Below are 25,096 nucleotides of genomic sequence, written 5' to 3'. Positions count from 1 at the left end.
TCGGGGTTCTCGGGGTATAACCTCATGCTAGAGAGAAGGAAGGCCGTGTGGCGGCGGCCATCAGGCAGCGAGTCTGGGCCGTATCACCTCAGAGACTGGGCCTGCGGCTCCCAGCAGGGAGGTAGCCAACGGCCGCCGGGGACAGTGCCACCACCCACTCGCTGCTCCACACACTTGGGAGTTGTGGCCTCCGGACTGCGTGTCAGGAAACACAAAGCTGAGGCCCCCCACCACCTCCGGGGCGTCTGGGAAGTTGGAGCTGGAGTCACCCGTCCGGTGGGGCAGAGACGTCCGCTTTATTGACAGACACGTTATGTACACGCGTGTTACGGCACACGACACACCCGTGGGGAAGACCAGGGGATAAAAAGAGCACCGAGAGAAGGCGCCAAGGGCCCGGGGCCGGCGTCCAGCCGCTGCCCCGACCTCCCTCAGGGCTTCTGGGCAGCAGGGGCTCATTTCCAAGGGCGCAGGTCACTTAGAGTCTGTTAACAACTTGACCAGCAAGCGTTTTCACCTCCTCAGCATCCTCCGGAGTCCCCGACCTGCGGCAGCCCGGCGGCACCGTGGAGAGGGGACCCAGGGACCCTTACACGGTGACTTTCTCCATCACGCTGTCAGTGACGTGGACTTCGTCCGCCTGGACGGTGACAGCCGCCGACTGGCCACACACGTGCTGGTGGTCCTTCCAGTCCTGAAAGGAAGGGCACGCCCCACGTGACCTGAGTGTGACCTGGGGAGCAGGGCCCGAAGCCCACCCCCACGTGGCAGGCGCCGGCTCAGATGGCAAACAACCGGGGTGAGCCCCGAGGACACCGACACCGTGAGGCCCACCTGCACTCTGATCCCTCTGTTGCCTGAGATACAGAGAAAAGAAAGTCACGCCTGCAAGGAAGTATTTGTAGCCGGTGCCGTCGTCGCCCACGGTGTTACTTACACCGGCAAAAATGAGGAAACAAAGCTGGGGCCGGCCTCGTGTCCACAGAAGGGTTCAGTGGCTGTGGCCACGAGAAGACTGGGGACAGGGCAGGTGTGCCGAGCAAGATACCACGTCCTCGTGAGGGGGAGCCCACCAAGTCCCCGGTCAGGGCAGATGCTGTCGGGCTGTTGGCAGGGGGAGAGGGGGCTGAGCTCAGGCAAGGGTGGAGCCCGTCTGCAGGCAGTGAGAAGCCACCTCTCAGCCCAGACTGGGGCTCTGGACGAGGACCGGGGGGCTGGACAAATGAGGGCCGTGTTAGTCAAAACAGATGTAACCCTCGACCAGAGGTGAGCCTAGGGCTTGGTCAAGAGATGACGTGATGGGGGGGCGCCTGGGTGGCTCACGCGGTTAAGCGTCTGACTTCGGCTCAGGTCACGATCTCACATTTCGCGAGTTCGAGCCCCGTGTCGGGTTCTATGCTGACGGCTCGGAGCCTGGACCCTGCTTCGGATTCTGTGTGTGTCTCTCTTTCTCTGCCCCTCTCCCGCTCATGTCCCACCCCCTCAGAAATAAAGAAACATTAAAAAAAAAAAAAAAAAAGAAAGAAAAGAAACGACATGATAGGAACGAACACAAACACGCTGGGCAAAAGCAAGTACAGATGGGGCGCTGTCCAGGACGGCAGGGTTCCAGCTGGTCGTCTCTGTGCTGTCCTACGTTTCCTAGGTTTTCTACAACAAGCCTGCCCTGTTCTCACAGTAAAATAATTATATCCCAAGAACAGAAGTCTCCCCGGGAATCACCCACAAACTGTGGGAACGCACAAAATGTGTACAACTGCCCGGGCCGGCCCGGGCCATGGCATCACACCGCACGTGACTGTGAGCTCGAAAGGCGTCGTGGTGCAAACACGACAGTGTTTTAGGGGAAAACAGGAGGCCGGCACAAGTTCTGAGACACAACACCCACAGTGTGATCTCCATGAAAAACTTTTTTGATACACTGGACTTCACCAACATTAGAAACTTTTGCCCTGCAAACCTGCTACTAAGAAATTAAACAGACAAGTCACAGGCTGGAAGTCCTGGCAAATCACGTATCTGATGGAGGCCCGTGTCCAGAGCGTGCACAGAACCCTCTATACTCTTACTGAAATGACCCAATTCAAACGGGGGCAAAAGGTCTGAACAGACGTTTCCCCAAAAGAGACACACGACTGCCCGCTAAGTAATGCGAAGGTGCTCAAATGACTGGTCGTTACAGGAATGCCAGTTAGCACCTGGTGGACAGCCGGTGGACAGCTGCGGCCGCTGGACCACGCCACGTGCTGGCAGGGGAGGGGTAGCACCCGCAGCCACTTGGGAAAGCGGTCTGGAACTTTCTCGGCAAAGCCAAACACAAACTGCCCGCACGACTCTGCGAGCCCACGCCGAGGTCCCAGCCCGGGCAGGGGAAGACACGCCCACCTAGGAAGGGGCGCGAACTCACAAACTCGGAGAGAGCGGCACTCCTGGTGATGGCCAGCGGGAACAGGAGAAAAGGGGCAAACCCCGGGCTCGTGCCCTGGAGCGGAAGCCGCGAAAATGCGCCAACGCGAGGAGCCAGGTGCCCGAGACCACACATCACAGCACTCGCCACGTGACGTGCCCAGAGGAGGCAAACACACGAGGACAGGAAGTAGACTCGTGCTTCTCAGAGGCTGGGGAGGGGCCCACGGGGTCCTTCAGGGGTGGTGGACCGTTCCACGACCGAACTGGGATGTTGGCGCTCCAAGTACTAACGATCACCAGGTCGTACCCTGAAAACGGGCCCGTGTCGTGGAGTCCGTGCACACACGGCAGACGAGATGCGGAACGGAGACCACATCCGCGAGTTAAAACCTACCAGGTCATGGCCCTTGTCACCCCGCAGCAATGACCTCCCGCCCACGTGTTCGCAGGAGGGATCGAGGGAGCTGTTCCGGACGGGACTGCTGGCCGTCACGTCAGCTTTTACCGGTCACCACGAGGAGCCCAGGCCTCTGTCTTCACACCCCCCACCCGCTGTTCATTTTGGGTCCAACATGAGAATTACGGATTTTGAGATTCATTTTGTATCAATTTACAGAAATAAAACCAAAGCATGTCTTTATCAATAAGACACATCAAAGGAGAACAAAGTTAACACAATCCAGGGAAAAAGGGAGTCTTCGTCCACAAAATTATACCTAAAGTTTAGCCTGCCTGCTTCACAAGCACACAGCCCCAGGCTGCAGTTCAGACAAAATCTCATCTGAAGCGATTCCATCGGGAAGCAAACCCACGAACCGTCCGTGTGATCGTTCCAGTTCAAGGAAGATGCAGAAAGCGAGGCCCAAGGTTGGCCACATGGCAGCACCAGCCTGGGGCCCGCCACCGGCCCTGGCCACCCCACGTGCCCGCTCCTCCTCCGCAGCCCCGGGCACAGGCTGCTGCCCGGAGGCTCTAACAAGCCCGATGCCCCCTCCTCGATGCTGACACCTACAGGGGAGGTGCAGACCTCCGGGCCCCAAAACTCTACCAATTGTGGGTGGAGGGACCAACGGGCTCCGGGCTACCAGCACGCGTGGGAGGCAGGTCCTGCCCCACAGACACACCGACAGGCCACCTAGCACTTGACTGCAAGATGCTCTCGCGCACTCTCCCCGGGGCCGCAGGATGCGCGCACATGCCCTTCCCCCCAACGGCACTGTGGGGAGCGCTCAGCGCTCAGGCATCTGCAGACCCGCTGGAACTCGATGTGCACTCGGCCCTGACCATTGTCCCCACCCACCTCCGTCTGCCATCTGCTATTCCTGCTCCAGAAATGCTGGTGACAGAGGCTCCAGAAAGCCACCTGGCGGGGACAGTGGTGTCGGCAGGCACACAGCTACCTCTTAAGGCAGCATGGGGGCCACGCTAAGGGCTCCATTAGCCAGTATTTATCCATGAAATACACTGCCCTTCTTAACTCTGTTAAGTTTCAAATCAGCACCAAGAAGAGACAGTGACAGCCCTGCTGAGTGTGGGTGGGAGAAATTAGGGACACCTGAACCAGCTAGCACCAGTGACTCCAGAAAACAGCGGCCGACAGGGGAAACAACACACACACACACACACACACACACACACACACACACACACACACGGGAACAGCCGCTTGCCCAGGCCAGCAAATGCCTGACCATGAAGGCCTCGGGCCACTGCACTCGAGGTGTGTGGCTTCTTCAGGGCTTTGGTCCCGCGGACACTTGCAGGAGACTGAGGCCGGGCAGACAGGACTAATGGCCGGACTGTGCCGCGGTGGGCGAGGGAGGGAGCCGGTGCAGCTGCCTCTCCTAGCGGGTAGGCGGTGGCAGTGCAAAGGGCATGTGCATGGGGCGGCAGGGGGACACGTGCGTGGGGACAGTGTGGCAGGGGGGCACATGCGCGGGGACTGGGAGGCAGGTGGTGCACACTTGGGGACCGGACAGCAGTGGGGGGGGGGGGGGCGTGCTAGGGGATGAGGCAGCAGGGGGCATGTGCATGAGATCAGGACAGCAGGGGCACCCAGGCGGGAGCAGGCACGCACCTTGCGCTGGCAGAAGGTCGAGCAGTAGTTGACTTTGTGGCAGCCGGTGCATTCGCTCAGGGCCTCGCGGCCACAGTTCACACAAGACTGCTGCAAGAAGGGACACGGGCGTCAGTGTCGTGGGGACGCCTCCCAGTCACCCCAAGAACCAGCTCCCTGTCTTCACCTAAAAGGGTCTGTGCTCACCCGGGGAGAGGAGCGGCCGCAGGGGCACAGGTATGTCTCTAGAGGCTGGGAAGGCTCCTCTCTGCCAAGTAAGCAGCCAAGTCCGAACCCGGGAATGACCAGCCTCTTCCTGAGCCACCCGGACCCACGTCACCGGCTGCTGCGTGTCCACAGCCCGCACCCCAGCCACCAGCCCAGCCGGTCCCTGTGGCTTCACAGAAGTGCACACTTTGTGCCCTTTCCCCTGAAATTCCACAAGTGCAGCTTTTCCCTGAACTCATTGAGAATGGCTCACGGTAAGAGACCCGCCCGTTGCAATGCAGGCACCGGGCAGCTGTGACCACCAACCACCCCCACCCCCGCCAAAGCAGGGAGCTACGCCAGGCACAGGCTGGAGCACGGGGTCTGTGCAGGCCAGATGGCAGGGGGTCTGTGCAGGCCTGACCGCGGCGTGGGCCTGCGAGGAAGGGTCAGCGGGCCAGGGTGGAACCACACGCACGTTAAGTCGGACCCTTTACAGAAGAGTCCGGGCTCTGCGAGGATGTGCACAACCTGGTGAGCCGCGTCCGGGTTCTATTTGAACTTCAGCTTCCTTCCTTGCTGGACATTATTACATCTGGCACTCTCACGTTTTCCCACTCATAAGCCCCCCGGAGTGTGCTCGGTCACTACCAGGAATAGGAGAGCCAGCTGGAATCCGAGGCGCTCACTTGGCACCCCTGCCTCTGCTTTACGAGACCCAATACTTGGACACGAGACAGTCTGTGGCCTCATACAGAAATTAGCCTGGGGAGAGGGAAGGCTTCACGCCGAGAGGAAGCGGAGCAGTGGGGGGGGGGGGGGGGGGGGGGCGGGGCGGCGCTGGAACCCCACAGACAAGAGGCTGTGGTGCACGGGGCTCACCAGGATGGTGCCTGGTGCCTGCAAGCACCGGGCTCCTGTGCTGGGTGAGCCTTCCTCACCGCCCTCGGGGCTGTACGCTGGAGGAGGAAGCAGGGGTCTGAATCCTCTCCTGGGACGTCTGGCCCTGAGGGCCAGACGGCACACGCTCACCGGGGCCTCCCGTATTTGCGCTCCCAGCACCCAGCAGTGTTGATGGGGTGCAGTGACCCTGTGACCTGAATCAAAATGTCAGAACGAAGAGACCGAATGGGGCGGTTCCTCTACCACGTGTACGTGCCTTTGGTTCCTGGGCCTTCCCAGGGCACTCTGGGAAACATTGTTTTAAGTTTATTTATTTTAAGAGAAAGACAGAGAGAGAGAGCACATGAGCCAGGGAAGGGCAGAGAGAGAGAATCCTAAGCAGACTCCGTGCTATCAGTGCAGAGCCCAATGTGGGGCTTGATCCCACAAACTGTGAGATCACGATCTGAGCCAAAATCCAGAGTCGGACGCTTAACCCACTGAGCTACCCAGGCGCCCCCGAGAAAATTATTTTTTTACCAAAAGTAACTTGTGGTTCGGACCAGAGTGAGACACGCCAGCATGAACCGGTGTCCGCTCAAGGTCCGGATACCGACAGACAGGTGCAGAAACCCGAGAGCTGTCTGTACACACGGGTTGTTTGTACACGTGGCTCCGACTGTCGGCCGAGAGGCCCAGAGTGACAAGGAGCACGCCAGCCCCAGAACGTGGCTCCCAGGACCATCCTCCAGGGAAGGAGCCGGGGCTTCCAGAGAAACGGCTGGTCCCGGGCCCGGGGCAGGAGACGCCAGGAAGGAAGGAAGTGCCCACCAGCAAGTGCACTGAGGGGAGGCCGCCAGAGGGACACAGGAGCCAGAGGCGAGCTCCCGACGGGCAGAGAAGCCCACACGTGAGCAAAGTAAGGCCTAGAGTATAACCTGGAGTGTGAAACATGTGGAAACACACCCATCCCAAGTCAGACAAACGAATAAAAGACAAATCCCCAAAGCAGAATTCCAAAAACATACCCAGACTCCCCACGCCCCCATCCAGGAGGAGGACAGCCCCACCCCCACCCCAGGGTGGACAAGCTCGGTGACTCAGTGTGCAAAGGGAAAAGACAGTTTTACAGAGGACAGACCTCTGAGTCTGCGCCCTGCCTGTGACATGCCCCCAAAATGCGCACGCTGAGCGTCTGGGCGTTGGGGCCTCTAGGTTCACATCAGGTCGTGGGGGTGGGGCCCCCATCATGGGGTTAGTGCCCTACAAAGACAGACACCGGAGAGCACTCTGGGCCCATGTGGGGTCCGAAGTCAGGAAGAGGCCCACGGACCAGACCCTGTGACCTTGCCCCACCCCGACTCCAGCCCCTGGCCAGCTGATGACCACACCCCAGGCGTTCCACTTCCACCCCAGGCTGGTGCACTTGGATGCCGGGTTACACGCACCTCTTAACTAAGCACAGAAGAGCAGTGGGGAGGCCACCGCTGGCCGGGAGGAGCCCCCGTGGCGCCCCCAGCCAGATGCCGGACACCGTGCCCTGGGTGGGGGAGACAGGACGCTGTGCCCCGGGCAGGGAAGGGCGTCTGCTCTTGGCCCACGTTAACCTCTGGCGAGCTAAGTACACACAAACGCAAACGGCTCATGACGCTCATGACAACAACTGGAAAAACACCCTGAATGGTCTCAGCCGGCCTAGACTTGATCTTCTGTTTAAATTCCAAATAAAACGTCCACGCGGGGAAGCGCGAGGCCTCCTCCCTCTGCTGCAAACACCTGGCTTCTCCTCACTCGCGGAGATCACGAGGCCAGCGGGCCCACCTCTTCCTGACTCCCATGGCCTTCCCAGGTCGCATTTTGTCCCCCTGGTCCCCCTAGCACTCAGGGGGGACGCTCTGGGACGGTGCTACCAGCGTCCGCCTCTGCGGTGGCAAATGGGTCCCCACACTGCAATCAAACAGAAGGACCGCTCGCAAATAACAAACCTTTGAGGGCACAGAAACTTCTCCTGCTCTCCGCAGGGAGGGGCTCTGCAAAGGGAAATGGGCTTTCACCCCGGCTGATGCCAAACGCTCCCGCCACACCAAGTCCCAAGACAGAAAGCCCCCCCTCAATGGGGCTCTGCCCCGAGGGGACACCGCACCCCCAGGCCCCGAGGGCCGCTTCCCGAGGCTGGGAGTGCTCTGGGTCTCCTCACACCGCTGCTCGAGTGGGGGCCTTCCCGCCCTTCTAGCCCCTCCTGACCCTGTGAAGTCCCCGGAGAGAGGGCCCTCCACGGTGTCAGGCAGATGTGAGGGCCCCTCATTTCGAAATCCAAGGGCCTAGAGTCCAGCTGTGGCCATCAGAGAGCCACACAAGCCGGACCCGTCGTCCCCGTGTGGAGCCCGGGTCTGCCAGTGCACGTGACCTCACCAGGCTACCCAGGGAGCAGGGCTCCACTGTCAGGAGCGCAAAGCTGAGCTTTCTGCCCAGCTGGCCCTTCTGTCTGATGGGAGCCCTGCGTTCACAGGGCAGGACACGGGGGGAGAGCTGCACAGGGCACAGGCGGAGCACGACGGTGTCCCCAGGCCCCGAAGCACAGAGCCGCCCTCTGCCAGCCACCAGGGCTGGGGCACCCACCAGGTCCCTGGCTGAGAACCCACAATTCGGCGACCATCTAGGTAAGAACACAAACTGCTGTTTTCCAGTTTATGCTTCTGCATCCGATCTGAACCAGCAAGACGCAGACATTCCTTCCTTTTCATTCCTTAGATGCTCCAGGACAGCTGTGCAGAGACAGGCTTCCTCCCCAGAGGGACACTGCTGGACAGAAGGACGGACAAGCCCACAGCTGGCGGCTTCCCGGCACACGGCCTGGGCCACAGGACATGGTGGGGGCGGTTCCCACAGCCTCCCTTCACCCCTCAGATCCCTTTTAATTCTGGGGGGACGGTACCGGCAACACCCGTTCAGTGACTCAAACGGAACCTGCCACTGAACAGGCGACCGGCGAACAACCTTAACTTGTGCGACGACAGGGGTTTTTTTAAAGTGCTTTTTCTAAGGAAACACAAATCACCAAATTGACAACAGACAAAAAGGGTGCCAGGTGACTGTCCGACTCTTGATTTCGGCTCCGGTCATGATCCTAGGGTCACGGGATCGAGCCCCGTGTCTCAGCGTGGAACCCTCTTTAAGATTCTCTATGTCCCTCTTTCTGCCCTTCCTTGCTAGTGTGTGTGCACTCATGCTCTCTCTCTCAAAAAAAGGTAAACAAATAAAAATAAAAATAAAAACAAAAAAATGGGCAAATGGTCTGAGGAGACACTGCTCCAAAGCAGACACACGAGTGTCCAGCAGCCCCTGGCACGGAGCTCGGCGTCGTCGGTCAGGGAGGAAAAGCAAATCCGAGCCACGTGAGACCCCACTTCACACCGACCGGCGTGGCCAGAGTCTCACGACCTACATGCCACGCCAAGCAGTCAACGTACACATGTAACTGGAAGGGAGCAGACAAAGAGACCGGGCGTTAAAAATAGTTCTAGAAACAGTGACTGAATCAAACTGAATCAAAACCAAGGTTCGAGCTAATCCTGCCCTCTCATTTACGGTGTCCTATTGCCCTGACCGGTCTGGCCTGGGGCCTTGCTGATGCGGGAGGTCTGCCCCTCGCAGGGTGAGCCCATCCCTGGAGACACTGAACCGTGTCTTCCCGAGGCCACACACACCCCCACTCCCTCCTCCGTGGTCTCCCACACCCCACCCTGCACCTGCCCAGGTCACCTGAGGTCAGGCCCCAAAAACCAGGCACAGCGGGCTCACCCTGCTGTGTGCGTTCCTTCCAGCAGAAGCCACTGTCCACACCCGCCCCCCATCTCCCAACCCACCCACATGCTTCCCCCCGTGGCCCAGTCTGCTGCCGCGTGGCACGCGTGCATCCTGTGCGTCCTGTTTCCACGGAGCTGTGAGCCCTCACTTCTTCCTTGAGATAGTCATCCAGCCTCCGCGTGCCTTTGCGCACCCCAGCACCCTGACATCATCAGCAAGCCCACCAAATTTAAATGCAACGACAACCACACTCAGGTGCATCACAGCCAAACTGCCAAACACCAAAGGCAGAGACAGAACAGTCCTCGACACAGCCAGAGAGAGACGCAGGGCATGTAAGAGATCGAGAATCCCGGCGGCACAACGCACGACGAGGACGGGCTAGCATCAAGGTGCTGGTGACCACCAGAAGGCGAGGTCACTCAGGATGCACTTCCGAAAGGAAAGGTGACAGGCGGGCGTCTCCACAAAAACAAAGGACAGAAAATGCGGCACCGGAGGCGCAAGCGGGGCTGAGGAGCACAGCCAAGGCCAGCACGGGTGAGCGCACCAGCACCGCGCACGCGGGGGTGGGACACCAGCCTGTGACATCAGCCCGCGCACGTGGGGGGTGGGACATCAGTCTCAGAGACTGAAGCTACAGATCCTGTCACGGAAACAAGACTCTGTCAGAATCCAGTGATGCCAAGAAACCTAGAATTCTCAAACACTGGAGAACCCAGCAAGCATGATCTTTGGGTAAAGAAATTAAAACTTTTTTTTCTGCTTTTCTCTTTCCTATAAAATTCATCACTGATTATGTATTAGTTTGGAACTCTAGCTTTTAAAAAAGGTTTTTTAATTTATCTCCTTCAGGAGAAGCAACATTTTTCTTCCTTGGAAAAACATTCATCACACGTTAAGTTGTATAGAAAATTGAGAGCCTGCAAAGCTCTTCTTCCCTCTGATTTACAAAAAATGGGAATAAACTAACAGAAATGTTCGTATTATAGATATGATAGGGAAAAAAAACCAATCTGACTTTTGTTTACAAACCAAAGTCCACATTTACTGTAACGGAGAAAGCTCCCGTTAAGAACACATCGCTGCTGTGCCCCCCACCCCCACCTCCCGCAGGACGCCTCCGAGTGCACCACGCCTGCCGAGCACACGCCTCGGCTGGTGCTGCTCCGACCCTGGTGACCCTGGTGGCCTGCGCCCACCGACACCTGGGAGACTGGCCCTAAGCAACCTCCAGGCCGCGCACAAAAAGCCGCAGGGGCTGCAGTGACGAGCTGAGAGAATGTCCGCCGGCTGTGCTCCGTGAACCCGGACGCCCGGGATCCTCCTTCGGAAGAACCTGCTGGAAGCTGGAAGTGAAACAACACGGAGGCGGCCTCCATCAGGCATGGAGGTGCAGGCGGAGGAGCTCAGACGCGGAAGCTTCCAGCTGGTAATGGGGGAGACGCACACCTGCCAAACACCCCAAGGGACGCATCTCCAAACTCAACAGAACACAAGGCACGTTTTCACCACATGACAATAATCTGAAAGTATAAATAATGCCCGTGACAGGTGAGTGTCCAAAAACTATGGCTGGTGTGTAGAACATTTTGTCCCTTTTGAAATAAGCTGATTTTATTTATAAAAGCTCAGGGGCGCCTGGGGGGCTGAGTCAGTTAAGCTTCCGACTTCAGCTCAGGTCATGATCTGTGGTTCATGAGTTTGAGCCCCACGTCGGGCTCTGTGCTGACAGCTCAGAGCCTGGAGCCTGCTTCGGATTCTGTGTCTCCCTCTCTCTCTGCCCCTCCCCCCTTGTGCTCTCTCTCAAAAATAAATAAACTTAAAAAAAATTAAAAACAAAAGCACAGATATCTCCCCACCAACAGCATTCAGTTATCTGTGAGAAAGGCTTCATTTGTAAACGATTCTCTAGCGGTGCTCTTCCAGGAAGGTAGGGGACGGCCACCCCCGGAGCCAGCGGAAGGCGGGGGGGCAGGTGGCCGCAGACCCCGGCATCTGCCTGCACCGACATCACCTCCCCCGGCATCTGCCTGCGCCAACGTCACCTCCCCCAGCATCTGCCTGCGCCAACGTTACCTCCTTGCGATCTGCGTCCGCCTGGACTCTGGCCTGGGCCGCGGCGGCTTCTCTGTAGGAGCTGGCCTGCTTGGCTTGTTCGAACAGTGTCTTCAGTTGCTGGGCCGTGTTAAGCAGGGAGTTGACCATCTCTTCCAGGTACAGCCAGTTCCGAGGCTCCGACATCTCCAGCCCGCTGACCACCGAGGGGGAGACGGCTTTGGTGGGGGTGGAGGGTGGGACAGCCAAGGCCGGCAGGGAGGTCAACACTAGAATATTCGGAATGCAAATAAAACAAGAGATTAATATGTCTCCTCCCTTCAAAGCGGTCTCTGTTAAAACTTCTAATCCAATGTTGGAAAGTGGAGGCGCCTGGGTGGCTTGGTTGGTTGAGCATCTGGCTCTCGGTTTTGGCTCAGGTCATGACTCAGGGTTCATGGGATCAAGCCCCACATCAGGTTCTGCGCTGAGAGACAACCTGCTTGGGACTCTCTTTCTCCTTCCCTCTCCCTGCTTTGCATTCTCTCTACAATTTACAAAAAAAAGGAGGAAAGAAAGAAAGAAAGAAAGAGAATGAACGAACGAACTGCTTAAAAAAAAAAACTCGGAAAGTGTGGGGGCAAGGGACAGACATAAATACCACGCACCACACGGCCTCCCTGTAAACTGCCCCAGAAGATGGGGAGACATTCTTCCAGTCACAGCACCACACTTGAAAGCCCCCAGTGCCAGCACCAGAAAGCACACATGAAGGCCCAACCACGGACGTACGGGGCTGGAAGCCAGGCGCTCACGGATGACCCAGACCACAACGAAATGTGCCCCGTGCAGGGCGGCCACCCGGACAGCAAGGGGACAAGGACAGCCTGAGGCAGTGGCTCCGACCGCGACGCATCCCGTCAAGTCCTCCCTGGCATCCACGGCCACACACGGGGTCCTAATTAAGGGTCACGGAACTCAGGTGTCACAGGGGGAGGACAGCGTTACAAAGGTGGAAAGGAGGAAAGCAGGAGGGACCCTGTGGTCTGGACGGGGCCAGAGTGGAACACACGTGCGCGTACGTCCCCACCTCTGTGCGCCGCGCAGCCCGCGGGCAGGGACACCCGAGTGCGGCGAGCATGCCCCTGGCTGAGCGATAACGGTCTCGCATCCAGCCTCCCAGGACAGACGCCCCGATGGGCCCGTGCAGAGGGTGGGGAGGGGGAGGCACACATGGCGAGCAAGCCCGCGAGAACGGAAGGAGGGTGGCGCGTCTATAAAACTACACGTTTCTTGGGGCGCCTGGGTGGCGCAGTCGGTTAAGCGTCCGACTTCAGCCAGGTCACGATCTCGCGGTCCGTGAGTTCGAGCCCTGCGTCAGGCTCTGGGCTGATGGCTCGGAGCCTGGAGCCTGTTTCCGATTCTGTGTCTCCCTCTCTCTCTGCCCCTCCCCCGTTCATGCTCTGTCTCTCTCTGTCCCAAAAATAAAAAAATAAATAAATAAAACTACACGTTTCTGTCGCCGCGTCATCTAGAATGGCAGAAACGAGAAACACACAAACGCCCGCCAGCTGGTTTCGGAAGCTCCCTTTAAACGAAGCGCACTGACGGGGACGTGCCCCAGCTGTGTGATTAAGTGAAGGACCAAAGCCGCCAAGCGTATGCAGTGCGAGGCCGTCCCGTGTCAGACCGGGAGCGAGGCAAACACCTGCACTTCCGCTTCCGCCCGTACCGAGCCCCGCGCCGCCCCAGGGAACACGCCAGAATTCACAGCCTCCCTCTGCAAGGGCCTGGCGTCGTCTCAGGTCCGTGCGGACCACCCAAGTGCGTTCACAAACGCAGGCCCCGATCCGGCGCGGCGACGGGAAAGAACCCACGCGAAACCTACTTCGTCAGAAAGTCTTTCCCAAGAGCGACCCCAAGGCCAGAGTCGGCGGGTGCCGGACGTCTCTCGCACCCACCTATTTTGGGATGAGACGTTGGCAGTGCTGCTTCCGGGAAGGGTGCGATCTGGCAGCTGTCCTGATACCCTGGGTAGTGCGGCTCCGGGTGGCCGACTCTGCACGGGGGCTGCACGCCTGCCTCTTGCACTGTCGGGGACGAGAGGGACAAGACAGCCTTGGGACCCGGCTGGGGCCTGGCTGGAGCTGCACAGATTTTAAATCTCGACGAGTCTCCAGCTGCACCGTCCAAGGAGGTAGCTTCTGAGCCCCAGAAACGCGATGAATTGTTTGAATCGCTAGTATCCGGGATCTACTGGGTGACGTACAATGTTAAACGTTAATCTCCACTCTTTCCGCTTTCTGGATGCGGCTAGTGGAACATCTACAAGCACACGTGGCCTCAGGAGTCTCTGCCTCGCAGCCGGTCCACAGCAGGAGTCGGCAAACCGTGGGCATTTTCTGCCACAACTGATAGACCCGCACGCCTGCCCGGCGCCCGCCCGCGCACGCCAACCCGACGCCCCTGCTCCAGGCTGCTCCAAGCCCCAGGTTAACAGGGGTGACGCGTGTGGCCCACAGGGTAGGTGCCAAGGACAACTCACCCGTGGCTCCCGCGAAGACATCGCCCTGGGCCGGGCTCTCCGAGATGACGGCGGTGGCCTCCACGGTGGACGCCCGGTCAAAGGTCAGTGCGCCCGAGGTAGTGATCTGTCCTGAGGGGGTCACGGTGACTGGAAAAGCAGAAGTGCTTTTTACCACCGGCTTGACCACGGCGCACGCCAAAGCCTGGACCCAGCACGTGCCCCAGGCACCTCTGCAGGGGCTGGAGAAGACCAGGGACCCTGCACCTCTGACAGGAACCAGGGCCAAGGCGGCGGGCTCTCTAGGACACCCTGCTCACATCTGAACCGGCAACAGAGGCACGAGCTGCCTTGTTGGAAAACAAAACATAAAGTTGGAAGTAACTGCGAGACTCCTTTGTGGCTGGAATTAAGAAAGACGTTCCCAGAGGTTGGGGCACCCGGGTGGCTCAGTCAGTTGAGCGTCTGACTTCGGCTCAGGTCGTGATCTCACGGCTCACGAGTGTGACCCCACGTCAGGCTGTGCGCTGACAGCTCAGAGCCTGGAGCCTGCTTCGGATTCTGTGTCTCCCTCTCTATCCCTCCCCCACTTGCATTCTGTCTCTCTCAAGAATAAATGTTAAAAAAAAAAATTAAGGGGCGCCTGGGTGGCGCAGTCGGTTAAGCGTCCGACTTCAGCCAGGTCACGATCTCGCGGTCCGTGAGTTCGAGCCCCGCGTCGGGCTCTGGGCTGATGGCTCGGAGCCTGGAGCCTGTTTCCGATTCTGTGTCTCCCTCTCTCTCTGCCCCTCCCCCCGTTCATGCTCTGTCTCTCTCTGTCCCAAAAATAAATAAAAAACGTTGAAAAAAAAAAAAAATTAAAATAAAAAAAGGTTCACAGAGGTTGAAGACGAAAGCAGACTTGCCCCCACAGCCCTTCATGCTGCCCCATCCCCTTGGCCGCAGGAACCACAAAGAGAGAGCGCCGGGGTGGGAGGGCAGGGGCGGGGGCGAGGGGTGGGGGGACCGCTCTCTGTAGATGCTTGTTCACAGCCTCGGGCAAAGGCGCTGGCTGCAGACACCTGTCTCGTCCCTGCCTCGCCCCACTCCGGTTCACACACAGCCAGGGTTTCCCTCCGTCCACCTGGTCCCCACTCCGAGACAACCGTGTGAGGCATCTGGACATGGGGGCTGAGCGAAGGTGTTCCTGCAGATGCCCCCTCCCAGAAGGCATGGCTCCTGGTTCGTTCCATTAGGAAACACCTGCCGGGGGCATGCCAGGGAGTCTATGGAGATGAGGAAAACCCCCCAGGGCGGCCCCCACAGAACAAGGGAGCCCCAGGGGTTGGAGGGGCCGCGGCTCCGCCTCGTTCAAACTCACAGGCGGTGGCGGCGGTGGCGGGAAGCAGCGTGATGTTCTTGGGGGGCTCCTTCTTCACGGGGGTCGCAGGCGGCTCATTCTCCTTCTTGCGCCTTTTGTAGGGGACGAAGAGCCTGACTGGGCCGCTCTGCGGGGAGAGGCGCAGTGAGACAGGGCCAGCGCTGTCCCCGCGCCCGTCTCTGCCCACACCGGGGGGGGGGGGGGGGGGGGGCGCACAGCAGGACCACGGGCGGGAAGCTGCAGAGGCCCGATCTCTCTGCAGGCCCCAAGGTCCCTGAGGGACAGAAAAGATTCTTTCTAAAGGAATACACGAAAAGCAGCGTTTAAAAACAAGATAACGTTCGTCAACACACAGGATTCCCAGGGACTGCTAGAAGACAGAAAACAGAGAACGACCCGGCAAAGGAGAGCCTCTGCCCCATGGGACAGAACATTCCAGCAGGACTGAAGAGGCTTTGGGAACAGACGAGAGGAGTAGCAACGGCAGAAGCCAGCCCTGCACCTGCCACCTGGCTGTCCAGCCTCAGGCAGGAGGGGAGGCCAGTCTCTGGGGTCGCAGCCCTGCCCCGGCTGCGGTCCCCCGAGGCCACCTGAGCACATGGCGCCCTCCGCTCTGTGAGCATAAAGGGGGTCCTCGGAAGCCCTGGGTCGTGCCTGCTGGCCATTTTCTTCTGTGTGGCTCTCACGTCCCGTTTCTTTGCAAGTCTTACAACGTTTTCGCGAAAGATGGACGCTTTAGTGATGCACTGTAGCAACACTGAGACGGACTCCTTCTCTCCAGGGTTCCTGCTACTGATCAGGTCAGCAGCCTGGCTGTCCCCAGGCAGCAGGGAGGGTGTCACACCCAGCAGGGGCTGTGCTGTCCCCCGGCAGACTGCTCACGGCTCCGAGGCCTGGGGGCAGATCCAACTGCATTAGGGCTCCTTCATGGGGAGTTTTTGAGGCAAATCTTTGAGGTCTGTTCTTATCCCAGACGGATTCTTCTTAGCTGCCACCTTCCCTACTTCTCCGGTTTAGCGGGTTGCTCTCACTGCCGACCAGCCGCCTCTCCAGGGCTCGAGTCCACGTGGCGAGGCTCTAGAGCTGGGGGGAGGACGCTGGTGGCACGGTCTTCCTGCCCTGCCACTCCTGGGGGTGGCCTCTGCCCTCAGAGAGGAGGCTGGTGAGGGAAGGAGCCCCCAGTCTCTTGCCCACACCTGCCCAGAATTTAGTTTCTGCGACTCAGAACCAGGGCTGGAGATGTCCCGGTAGGCGGAGGGAGCCCTAGGCCACGAAGTTCTCCCCTGTGTTTTCTTCCCAAAATGTGAGTTTCATGTTTTGGATAAATTTGGATCTGTGATCCATTTTGAATTCATCTGAACACGAAATGCCAGGTTGGGGCCGAGAAGCATTTCTACGCCGAGTGCAGCTGTCCCCACCGCCACGCAGCCGACACCCTTGTGTGCAAGTGCACCCGCGGCCCCGCCGACCCCTCGCCCTGCCGACGCGCACGTCTCCATCACAACAGCAGTGGGAAAGGTCCTCAAGGGCTGGGACCCCTCCGACTTCAGTCTTTTCCTCCAAATTGCTCTGGCTGTCCTGCTTCTTTGCCTTTCTTACCGACTATAAAACCAGCTTGTTTAAAGCTCCACAGAGCCCCGCAGGGATTCCGAGGAACCGTGTGGAGCCTGCAGACCGTGAGGGCAGCGCCCGAGCCCTTCCTGGGCCTCCAACCCCAGCCACACCGCCTCGGCTCAGGGCTTCCCGCGTTTCTTTCCACAGCCGGGTCTAGGTGTGTCGCACACGCATCCCTCACGTGTCCTGTTTACACCCGTCTCCACGTTCTCCAGCAACTGCAAAGAGTGCTCGCAAGTTTTCTAAACTCCCTAACGGGACGATTCCCTCCTACTCTCTTCCCCCTACGAGATCTCAGAGTGCTCTCCCTGGTAGTTTCTCCAAGTGAACTTTAAAGCTACTTCATTTTCACAAAAATATCCCAGTGTTCACTCCACGAGAATATTTAATCCACACACGAACTAGACGATTTTAGGATATTTCATTTTCCACCCAAGACTGTGATAGGTCTCTCCAATTACATCTCCTTTCAAATCTTCTAAAAATTAACCAGAGAGCTCATCAAAGTAAAACCAGGATATCTCGTTGAACAGCTTTCTAGTTCACTTGAAAACATCTCAAAATAGAACTTAACAGTAAGGAAGGCTGAAACCAAACTAAGACATTCAGACACTACACGTTACTCTCACGTTTTTGAAAGCTACACAGCCACAAAGGTTAAAATCAATGAAAACGTTCATTCTCTTTTTGAAACTGTTAGTTGAGAACATAGAAATGTTTCAAAAGACCTTAAAAGCCCCTCATAATTTCAACGTAGTACTTTTAGGACATAACGTTAAAAAACACAGGATGTAAGACAGCACACACGTACTCCCCACGACCGTAAAGAACACTGTGTGCTCCGTTTTGGGGTTAAGATGGTAACACGGGAGCGAGTTCCCCGCCTGCACCACCTGCAGCATCAGAGCGACGCCAGAGACGCATTGTTTGAGAGAGAAACGTGACAGCCCCTGGATCGGCTGCAGGGGCGCCAGGGCCGTGTGCGGGGCAGGGCGTGGGGTCATCGCAGCGGCCCCGCCCGCCCACGCGCACCCCGGCCCCACCAGGTGACCCCCCCCCCCCCACCGGCCGCTCACCAGCGTCATGTCGTCACAGCAGGCGGCACAGGTGCATGAGGCAGCGTGAGGGTTTAAGATCCCGTCCTGAAATTCAGAGAAGACACGGTACGTGAGAAAGTCGCCTTTCGGCAGCTCTACGGCGTGTCTGTCGCTCATAAACACAAAACCCTGTAGCTTCCAGAAACACCTCTTCCTCGCACTTCCCTGTTGTACAAGGCGGTTATCGGCGGCAGGGTCCACCGAGTCCCTTCTGGGAGGTGAAGACTCTACGAGCGTTATTTCTTGACCAACACGCAAAGCGGTACCTGCAAACAGCAGTGAGAAGCCCGCCCCTCTCACGACGGGTAAACCGGGGTTGGGGGGGGGGGGTGGTCAGCGTCTGGGAAAGGTCACGCGCCTCCAGGGGAAGCTACGGTGTTGCCTCAGGCACTCCTGGCAAGCACCGTAGGCACCGAATGCGTGAAACACCAGGACACTAGGCGAGGTCACCTGCCCGGGACCACACGACCAGGCGGCCTCTGTCTGACCGCACATGCCGGCCACGTGCCGGGGCTGCCGTGGGGACCCCCCGCTGTAGCTGCGGGGGGACGGCGCGCACACACCTGAATGAGGCACTGAAGCGGCCTGCCCGCGTAGCGGATGCTCCTCTTCCAGTCCTTACTGCTGGCTCTTCCGGCCATGGCTTCGAACTCAGTCGGGCTGTACCAGTTCTCCCCCTGCTTGATGCATCGGCCTCGGCCGCCTGAAGTGACACGAAGGACCAGCAAGTGGCCGCACCGCTCGCCCCCAGCGGCCTCGGCTGGCTCTTCCTCAGATGGGCCGCAAACGCCACAGCCCCCCTGCTGGGCCTGCGTGACCCCCCCCCCCACGGCCGGCCCGCAGCAGGCAAGCCCCCGCCACGAATCCACACTCGCAGGCCCACCGCACCTCCCTGCCCCACTGTCCACGGCCACCGCAAGCTCACCCTGGTCTCACGATGACCTCCTGCCACCTGCCCCACCCTGGGAACTTTCCCTGTGGGAACTCCTCTTCCCCCGCTTTCCCCCCTCCACGGGTTGCTGTGTCTTCTCACTGCGTCCCCACCATGCCCCAAACCTCTCCACGGCCCCAGCTCTAGTGCCCGGGGCTGTGAGCCACGTCCGCCCCGGCACGGTCCACACACGTGTGGGGCCGCGAGGGGACGGGCGCTGTGGGGCCGCGAGGCGACAGGCCTGGCCCACACGTGTGCGCTGTGGGGCCGCGAGGGGACGGGCGCCTCACCTGAGCCGAGCCTGCTCTTGAACAGCGTGCCGCTGATGTTCCGGCAGCGCACAGGCAGCTCGCTGTCGTACACCGAGGGGTCCCAGTTATATTTGGTTCCGCCTCGCTCCTGGCCGGGAGCTGCAGGAGTCGGAGGGCACTGAGGGCCTTGGGCAAAGGAAGCGTTTTGAGAGTAAGAGACGCCGGACGCACCCAAGATAACCAGGCAAGTACAACCACGCCGACTGGCTTATAACGGCGGGTCGTCCGGCTGCCCACAGACCACCCCGACTTAGCAGCACCAGGCAGCTCTTTCTCGGCTCGTAAAACCCCACTTTCTCTACTTAAACAGGAACATTTATATTACGAATTCACCACAAAAATAAACAGGTCGCCCCCAGCATGAACTCCACAAGCGCCCAGGTGTGCTGGCACCTGGAGTGAGGGGTGCAGCTGGCCCCTTCAGCCCCGCCGTCTCCACGATGCTCCCGTCCGTGTGCACAACAATCAGCGTGGCCTTCTCTGTGTTCAGGCTGTCCCCGATCTGCAGGGCTGTCCTGCCAGACTGGAGGAAAGAACGTTCCGTGAGTCTCCCAGACAAACAGCTGCGGGGCCTGCCACTCGGTGCGACGGGACATGGGCCTTGCTGACCGTCACCGACAAGGGCGCCAACCGTGCCTCCGTGGGCTCTTTCAAGATGCCGCTAAAAGACCTAAACACGGGCGCCCGGGTGGCTCAGTCGGTTAGGCGGCTGACTTCGGCTCAGGTCATGATCTCCCAGTTCATGGGTTCAGCCCCACATCGGGCTCTGCGCTACAGCTCAGAGCCTGGAGCCTGCTTCAGATTGTGTCCTTCCCACCCCCTGTCTCTCAAAAATAAACATTAAAAAAATTAGAAAATAAAAAAAAGACTTAAACACAGAGCCAAGAACAAGAAAAGACACTGCCATGTCTGGGTGGCTCTGAACAAATGCTCACTTACCAAAGTTAAAAAAACAAATGTGTCCCACACACAAGGCCTGGAAACAGAAAGAGCCCTCACGTCTACCTGAGCAGCTCCTGCAAGTTCACAGGTCTTGAGGGAGGGTTCTGAGGGACCAAGTCCACAGGCACAGCCAGGGTCTGGGGCAGGACTCTCTTCTCATGCTCATGTCCCACACACAGCTCTACTGATGGCCACCAGACACCAGGGCCTCCCCAACCACACTGCTCACACACCTGTCCACAGTGGCCGGGTGCTATCGGGACAGCACCTACTTCCTCTGGGGCAGCCTGGTCCTGCCCTTTAAGCAGCCCTACCCCCCGCCCTCCTCCCCCATCCCTGCATGAGCCAGACGCCCTTCCCTGTCCTTGCTGGAGGAGAGACCCACCCCGCTGTCGCTAGGTGCACGTCGCTCAGATCTCTGGCAAACTCAAGGCTTTGCCCAGAGAGTCCTGGGGTGGATGACACTCTAAGCAGCCTGCTCACACCCACCATTCTGGGACGTTCTAACACTTGCATGGTCAGAGCATGGAAGCAATGAAGGCAAAGTGAGAAGACGTTTCCTAAAATCTGAAAATCCATCAGGGGGGTGAGTACACCTCCTCGCGGAGCTGAGGGACCCCCACCCATGAGCACACGCATACCTGCACACGCACCCAGAGCCGGGGCTCATCACCCAGAAGCTCAGGGCCTCAGTAAGGGTGTTGCACTGCTCGTGTCTGAATCACTAAAGACACGCAACTCTCTACTGAAAAGAGGGAATGTTCTGTGTTCATTTACGAATCACGAAGTATTTTCCTTATTATTTTTTAAATGTTCATTTTTGAGAGAGAGAGAGAGAGAGAGAGAGAGAGAGAGAAACTGAGCAGGGGAGGGGCAGAGAGAGAGAGAGAAACAGAATCGGAAGCAGGCTCCAGGCTCTAAGCTGTCAGCACAGAGCCTGACGCGGGGCTCAAACCCATGAACCGTGAGACCATGACCCGAGCTGAAGTTGGACACATAACCAACTGAGCCACCCAGGTGCCCCAAAGTATTTTCCTTATTAAAGCCAATAGAATACACATATATTTGAGAACCCCCCCTTGTCAGTTTCGTCTCCGGGCCTCCCTGTCCTCAGAGCCCGCTGCAAGGACCATGCCCAGGAGGCACGGTCCAGGCTGTGCCCTGGTTCCCTGACCCTCTGGCTCCAGCCCCTTCTAGAAAAGAGGACAAGCCAGAATCTGCTTCTGGGAAGGAGAGACCCGTTGGAGGCATGAAATTGTCAGCTGGCTATCAGCTTGTACTCATGCTGACACCCTAAGAAATAAAGCAAGTTTCTCAAGTCTGTACTCTGCTATTAAAATTAAGAGGGTGAGTCTGCTGTTTGCTGCCATTCCAATGATAGCAGCTTTGCTTGCAGGTGTGTAGTGTCCTGGGTGTGTGATTAAGGCTAAAATAAAGGGAAACGGTAACTAACGGTTCTGGCAAAGCTCCAGGAGAGTCCCCCATTGTGTGGTTGTCGGGCAAGGATGGGAGATCACAGCACACTCCTCCTGGCGCCCACACAGCCCTGTGCAGGGCCTCTGGGGGAACCGGGGTCAGGGAGGTCACACTCTAGGGTCTGGGGAAAAGTGCTCACGGAGCGGCTTACCAGGACGTGTCCCGAGAGTGAGGCGGCATTTGCCACCGACGTGGTGAAGACATTGTCTGCAGAGGCGCCCACGTTGGCCACGGTCACAGTGGTCACCTCTGCAACACAGAAGCCTGATTCAGCACACCATCAGAGCCAAGGGCCTCCCACCAGGGCCCCAAAACAGCATTTCCCAAACAGGTATCTGCACTTCCAACCACGGGACTCCCAACATTCTTACACAAAGTGCTCACTCCACATTTCTGGACCACAGTCTAAGCAATCTGGGCCTTAGAAAAAGAAAAGAAAGAGGCAGCTCTCCAGCCCACTAGAGCCTTTTATTCACAGTGAAAACCCGCCCCCGCCACGCTCCCACTGAGCTGGCAGCGGGCTCTGCCAAACTGCCCCCGGGCTTCTCGTTCCCTTTAGCATAAAACCATACACCAAGGTTCCAGGAGTCCGGTGACCATCCTGTGGCCAGGCTCAGGCAGAGCTCCCTCCCTTCCTGGCACCCTCTCTCGAAGGTCAGCACAGGCCAGGGCTCTGGTCTCTCCTGCCTCCTCCTGGACCCCCTCTCCCATTCACTGCCCACGGAGAGGCTTTCCTGCCAGCTCCTTGGCTGGGCAGGCGGTCCCCTCTGTCACAGACCATTCTAGAATGGCCCATGAATAGGGCAGTCTCTGACTTGGGAAATGGCTCACAAAATACTGGTGGAAAGAGTCCTGCATATTCCACTAACCCAGCGCCCACCAAACTGCACTGAAAATAGCTGTTCCCCTGTCTGCTCCTCCAGCACACCACAGCCTACGTCCCTGTCTGAACTCACGCTCAGGCCAAGCAGCTATAAGGCCCGAGAAGAGGGGGCCCCAGAGAGGAGACACATCCTGCCGAGTTACCTGTACCTGGAAGGTATCTAACCTCAGCAACTTAAAAAAGTTTTAATGCTTCCATGTATGCAAAAACACAACTATCAAATTCTGCAGATAAAAACATGCAATGCCAGTACATTTCTCTGATGCCATGACGAACTATATCATGTTTCTTTTCTGCATCCAGAAAACATACGCAAAAAGAAAAAAAAAAAAAAACTGAAGAAAACTGCACGGTCCAAAGTCCCAACATCAAAGCAGAGTTTAGCGATGAGAACCAAATAATCTAATAGCCACAAAGCCTTCTTCTTTTGTGAGGACCCCACACAGACCACACACAGACCAGCAGCTCTGGGGCAGCAGGCCAAGTCCCCCCGCCTGCAGCTGCTTAGGGCTGGATAAACACCGGAGTGACAGGACCACCAGGACACAGGCTGCTGGCTCCTTAGGGGAAAGTGCCTGACAACACGTGCCGTGCCGGCAGTAACTCAAGGATGCACTTCCTGGGTCCCCACACTCAGCTAGGGAGCTCCCAGCTGGGAAGGGATACAACACTTGGGAAAGTCTCTACCTTCTTTGGGATGGCGATCTGGGAAGGCACTACTCCTAAAGGAGGCTTTGGGGCACAGTCTGAGGCTCCACGGGTCATGACACTTGAGAACGAGAATGTTCTGTGTGGCAAGAAACAAAACCATGGGCCAGTTTTCCCCTGGGAAAGGAGCTTGCCAGGAATGGTAGGGGGAAGGGAGGATCCATAAAGGAGATGGGATGTGGGGGGCCAGGGACGGACCAGGAGGGGAATCTAAGGAGTCAAAGCATGATGCCGACCTCTGCTCCCAAAGGCTGCAGGGCCTCCCAAGCTGGGTGAGCATTGCCTTGCTCCCCAGCTCTCAGGTCACCCCTGAACTGGACCTTAGGATTCCAGGTGACCAGACACACCCAACCTCAGGCTGCTCCAGGGCAAGATCCATGTCTGATCCCCACTCCCCTAATCTTCCCAGCCCCCCTTGTCACCAGCACCAGGGACAGACAGAGAAGACAGGCAGGGCAAGAGGCAGGTGCTGAGAAGGTTCTGGAAGGAGTGCAGGGTGCTCTGCAGGAAGGAACGGGGTTTGCACAAGGTAAACGGGTTCGGGAAGCATGTTCAGGGAAGTGTGCACACTGGGCAGGGTCAGGCTGGTCACATGGGGCAGGCGTGCAGGAATGGCAGGGCACACGAGGTAGGTGTGAGGCATGCAGAGGCATGTGCTTGGAGAGAAGGGGGCAGGCTGGTCCCCAGGGCGCGTGCAGCGGGCGGTGGGCGCGGGGCTGGCGTGGGCTGCTTGTGTGCGGTGTGTGCGGGGCAGGTGCACACAGGTGCACGGGTTTGTGTCTGGGGCCGGCGCGCGTGGGTCAGGTGCGGACAGGTGCATGGGCTGCGTGGGGGGGCAGGTGCGCACAGGTGCCCGGGTCGTGTGCGCGGGCGGGCGGCACTTGCCTGCGAAGGCTGCGGCCGCGGCGGCCTCGTCGGGACCCGGTAGGGCCTCGGCACCCATGTCCATGTGCCCGGACTCGGCGGCCATCACCGCCACGGCCGTCACCCGCCGAGTCTCGCGCTCTGCCTCCGAGTCTCCGTCCTCCTCCGAGTCCTCGTCCCTGCTGAGCACCGGCTCCTCCGCCTCGCCTCCTGCCGCGGCCGCGGCCGCCGCCGCAACAGCGGCCGCGGCCGCCACCGCCGCCGCCTCGGCCAGGCCCAGCTGCTTGGCGGCCGAGTCCGAGTCCTCCATCCGGACTCCGCCGAGCCCGCCCGAAGGCGCCAGCCGGGGCCGCCCGAAGGCCGGGACGGAGCCCGAAGCGCGCAGCGCGAGGAGGGCCGCCCGAGCCGGGCCGAGCCGAGCCGAGCCGGGCCGAGGCCGCCCGAAGCTGCCAGCCGAGCCGAGCCGAGCCTGCCCGAAGCCTCCCGCGCCGCCGAGCCGAGGCCGCCCGAACAGGGGCCGAACCGGCACGAAGCGGCCCAGTCGAGCTCCGCCGACGGCCGAGAGTCCGGAACCGAGGAGGGCCGAAGCGGCCCGAAGTGCGGAGCCGAGTCTGCCCGAACTGGTCCGAGGCTGTACGAGGGCTTCCGAACGGCTCTGCGCTAACCCCTCCTCAGCGCCTGGGAGGCCGCGCCACCCTTCGTCCCCCGCAACAGGGTCGCCGACTGTGGGGCAGAATCTCGCCGGCCTCCGACGCAGCGCGGCCGGGCCAGGAGAACCTTTCGTCGCAGGCTCCGCCCACCCCCGCCTCGAGCGGGAGCCGAGTCCGTCCGAGGTGAAGCCGAACAGAGCCGAGCGTTGCCGAGCGCCGATACTCGGAGCCTCGGCTCTCCGCCTCCGCCTGTACGAAAGTGCCCGAGCGCTGCCGGACGGGTTGATCGGGCCGCGGCCGCGGATCGGAATCAACTCCCGAAGCGCGGCGAGGTCGGG

General features: G+C 59.0%; 1 protein-coding gene across 3 annotated transcripts; it reads right to left on the bottom strand.

The window, feature by feature from the left end:
• Window positions 1–272: 272 nt before the first annotated feature.
• On the bottom strand, window positions 273–24,928 carry DEAF1 (DEAF1 transcription factor). Of its 3 annotated transcripts, XM_058690112.1 has the most exons (12): window positions 24,130–24,928; window positions 21,805–21,902; window positions 19,629–19,758; window positions 19,215–19,361; window positions 18,557–18,696; window positions 17,973–18,038; window positions 15,283–15,409; window positions 13,944–14,072; window positions 13,360–13,488; window positions 11,441–11,688; window positions 4,487–4,576; window positions 273–694 (listed from the first exon to the last, which is right to left on the bottom strand). In XM_058690112.1, exons 1-12 carry the CDS (start codon window positions 24,416–24,418, stop codon window positions 590–592), a joined length of 1,698 nt encoding a protein of 565 aa, XP_058546095.1. In that variant the 5' UTR covers window positions 24,419–24,928; the 3' UTR covers window positions 273–589. The 3 variants fall into 3 exon arrangements, with proteins under 3 accessions (XP_058546095.1, XP_058546096.1, XP_058546097.1); XM_058690113.1 differs by lacking the exons at window positions 273–694; window positions 4,487–4,576 and adding an exon at window positions 5,522–5,769; XM_058690114.1 differs by lacking the exons at window positions 273–694; window positions 4,487–4,576 and adding an exon at window positions 10,184–10,887.
• Window positions 24,929–25,096: the final 168 nt, after the last annotated feature.

The sequence above is a fragment of the Neofelis nebulosa genome, chromosome 10 (genome assembly GCF_028018385.1).
Source record: "Neofelis nebulosa isolate mNeoNeb1 chromosome 10, mNeoNeb1.pri, whole genome shotgun sequence".
Classification (NCBI taxonomy): domain Eukaryota; kingdom Metazoa; phylum Chordata; class Mammalia; order Carnivora; family Felidae; genus Neofelis; species Neofelis nebulosa.
Note: the sequence above shows the minus strand (reverse complement) of the source record. Positions and strands in the feature narration are given on the sequence as shown.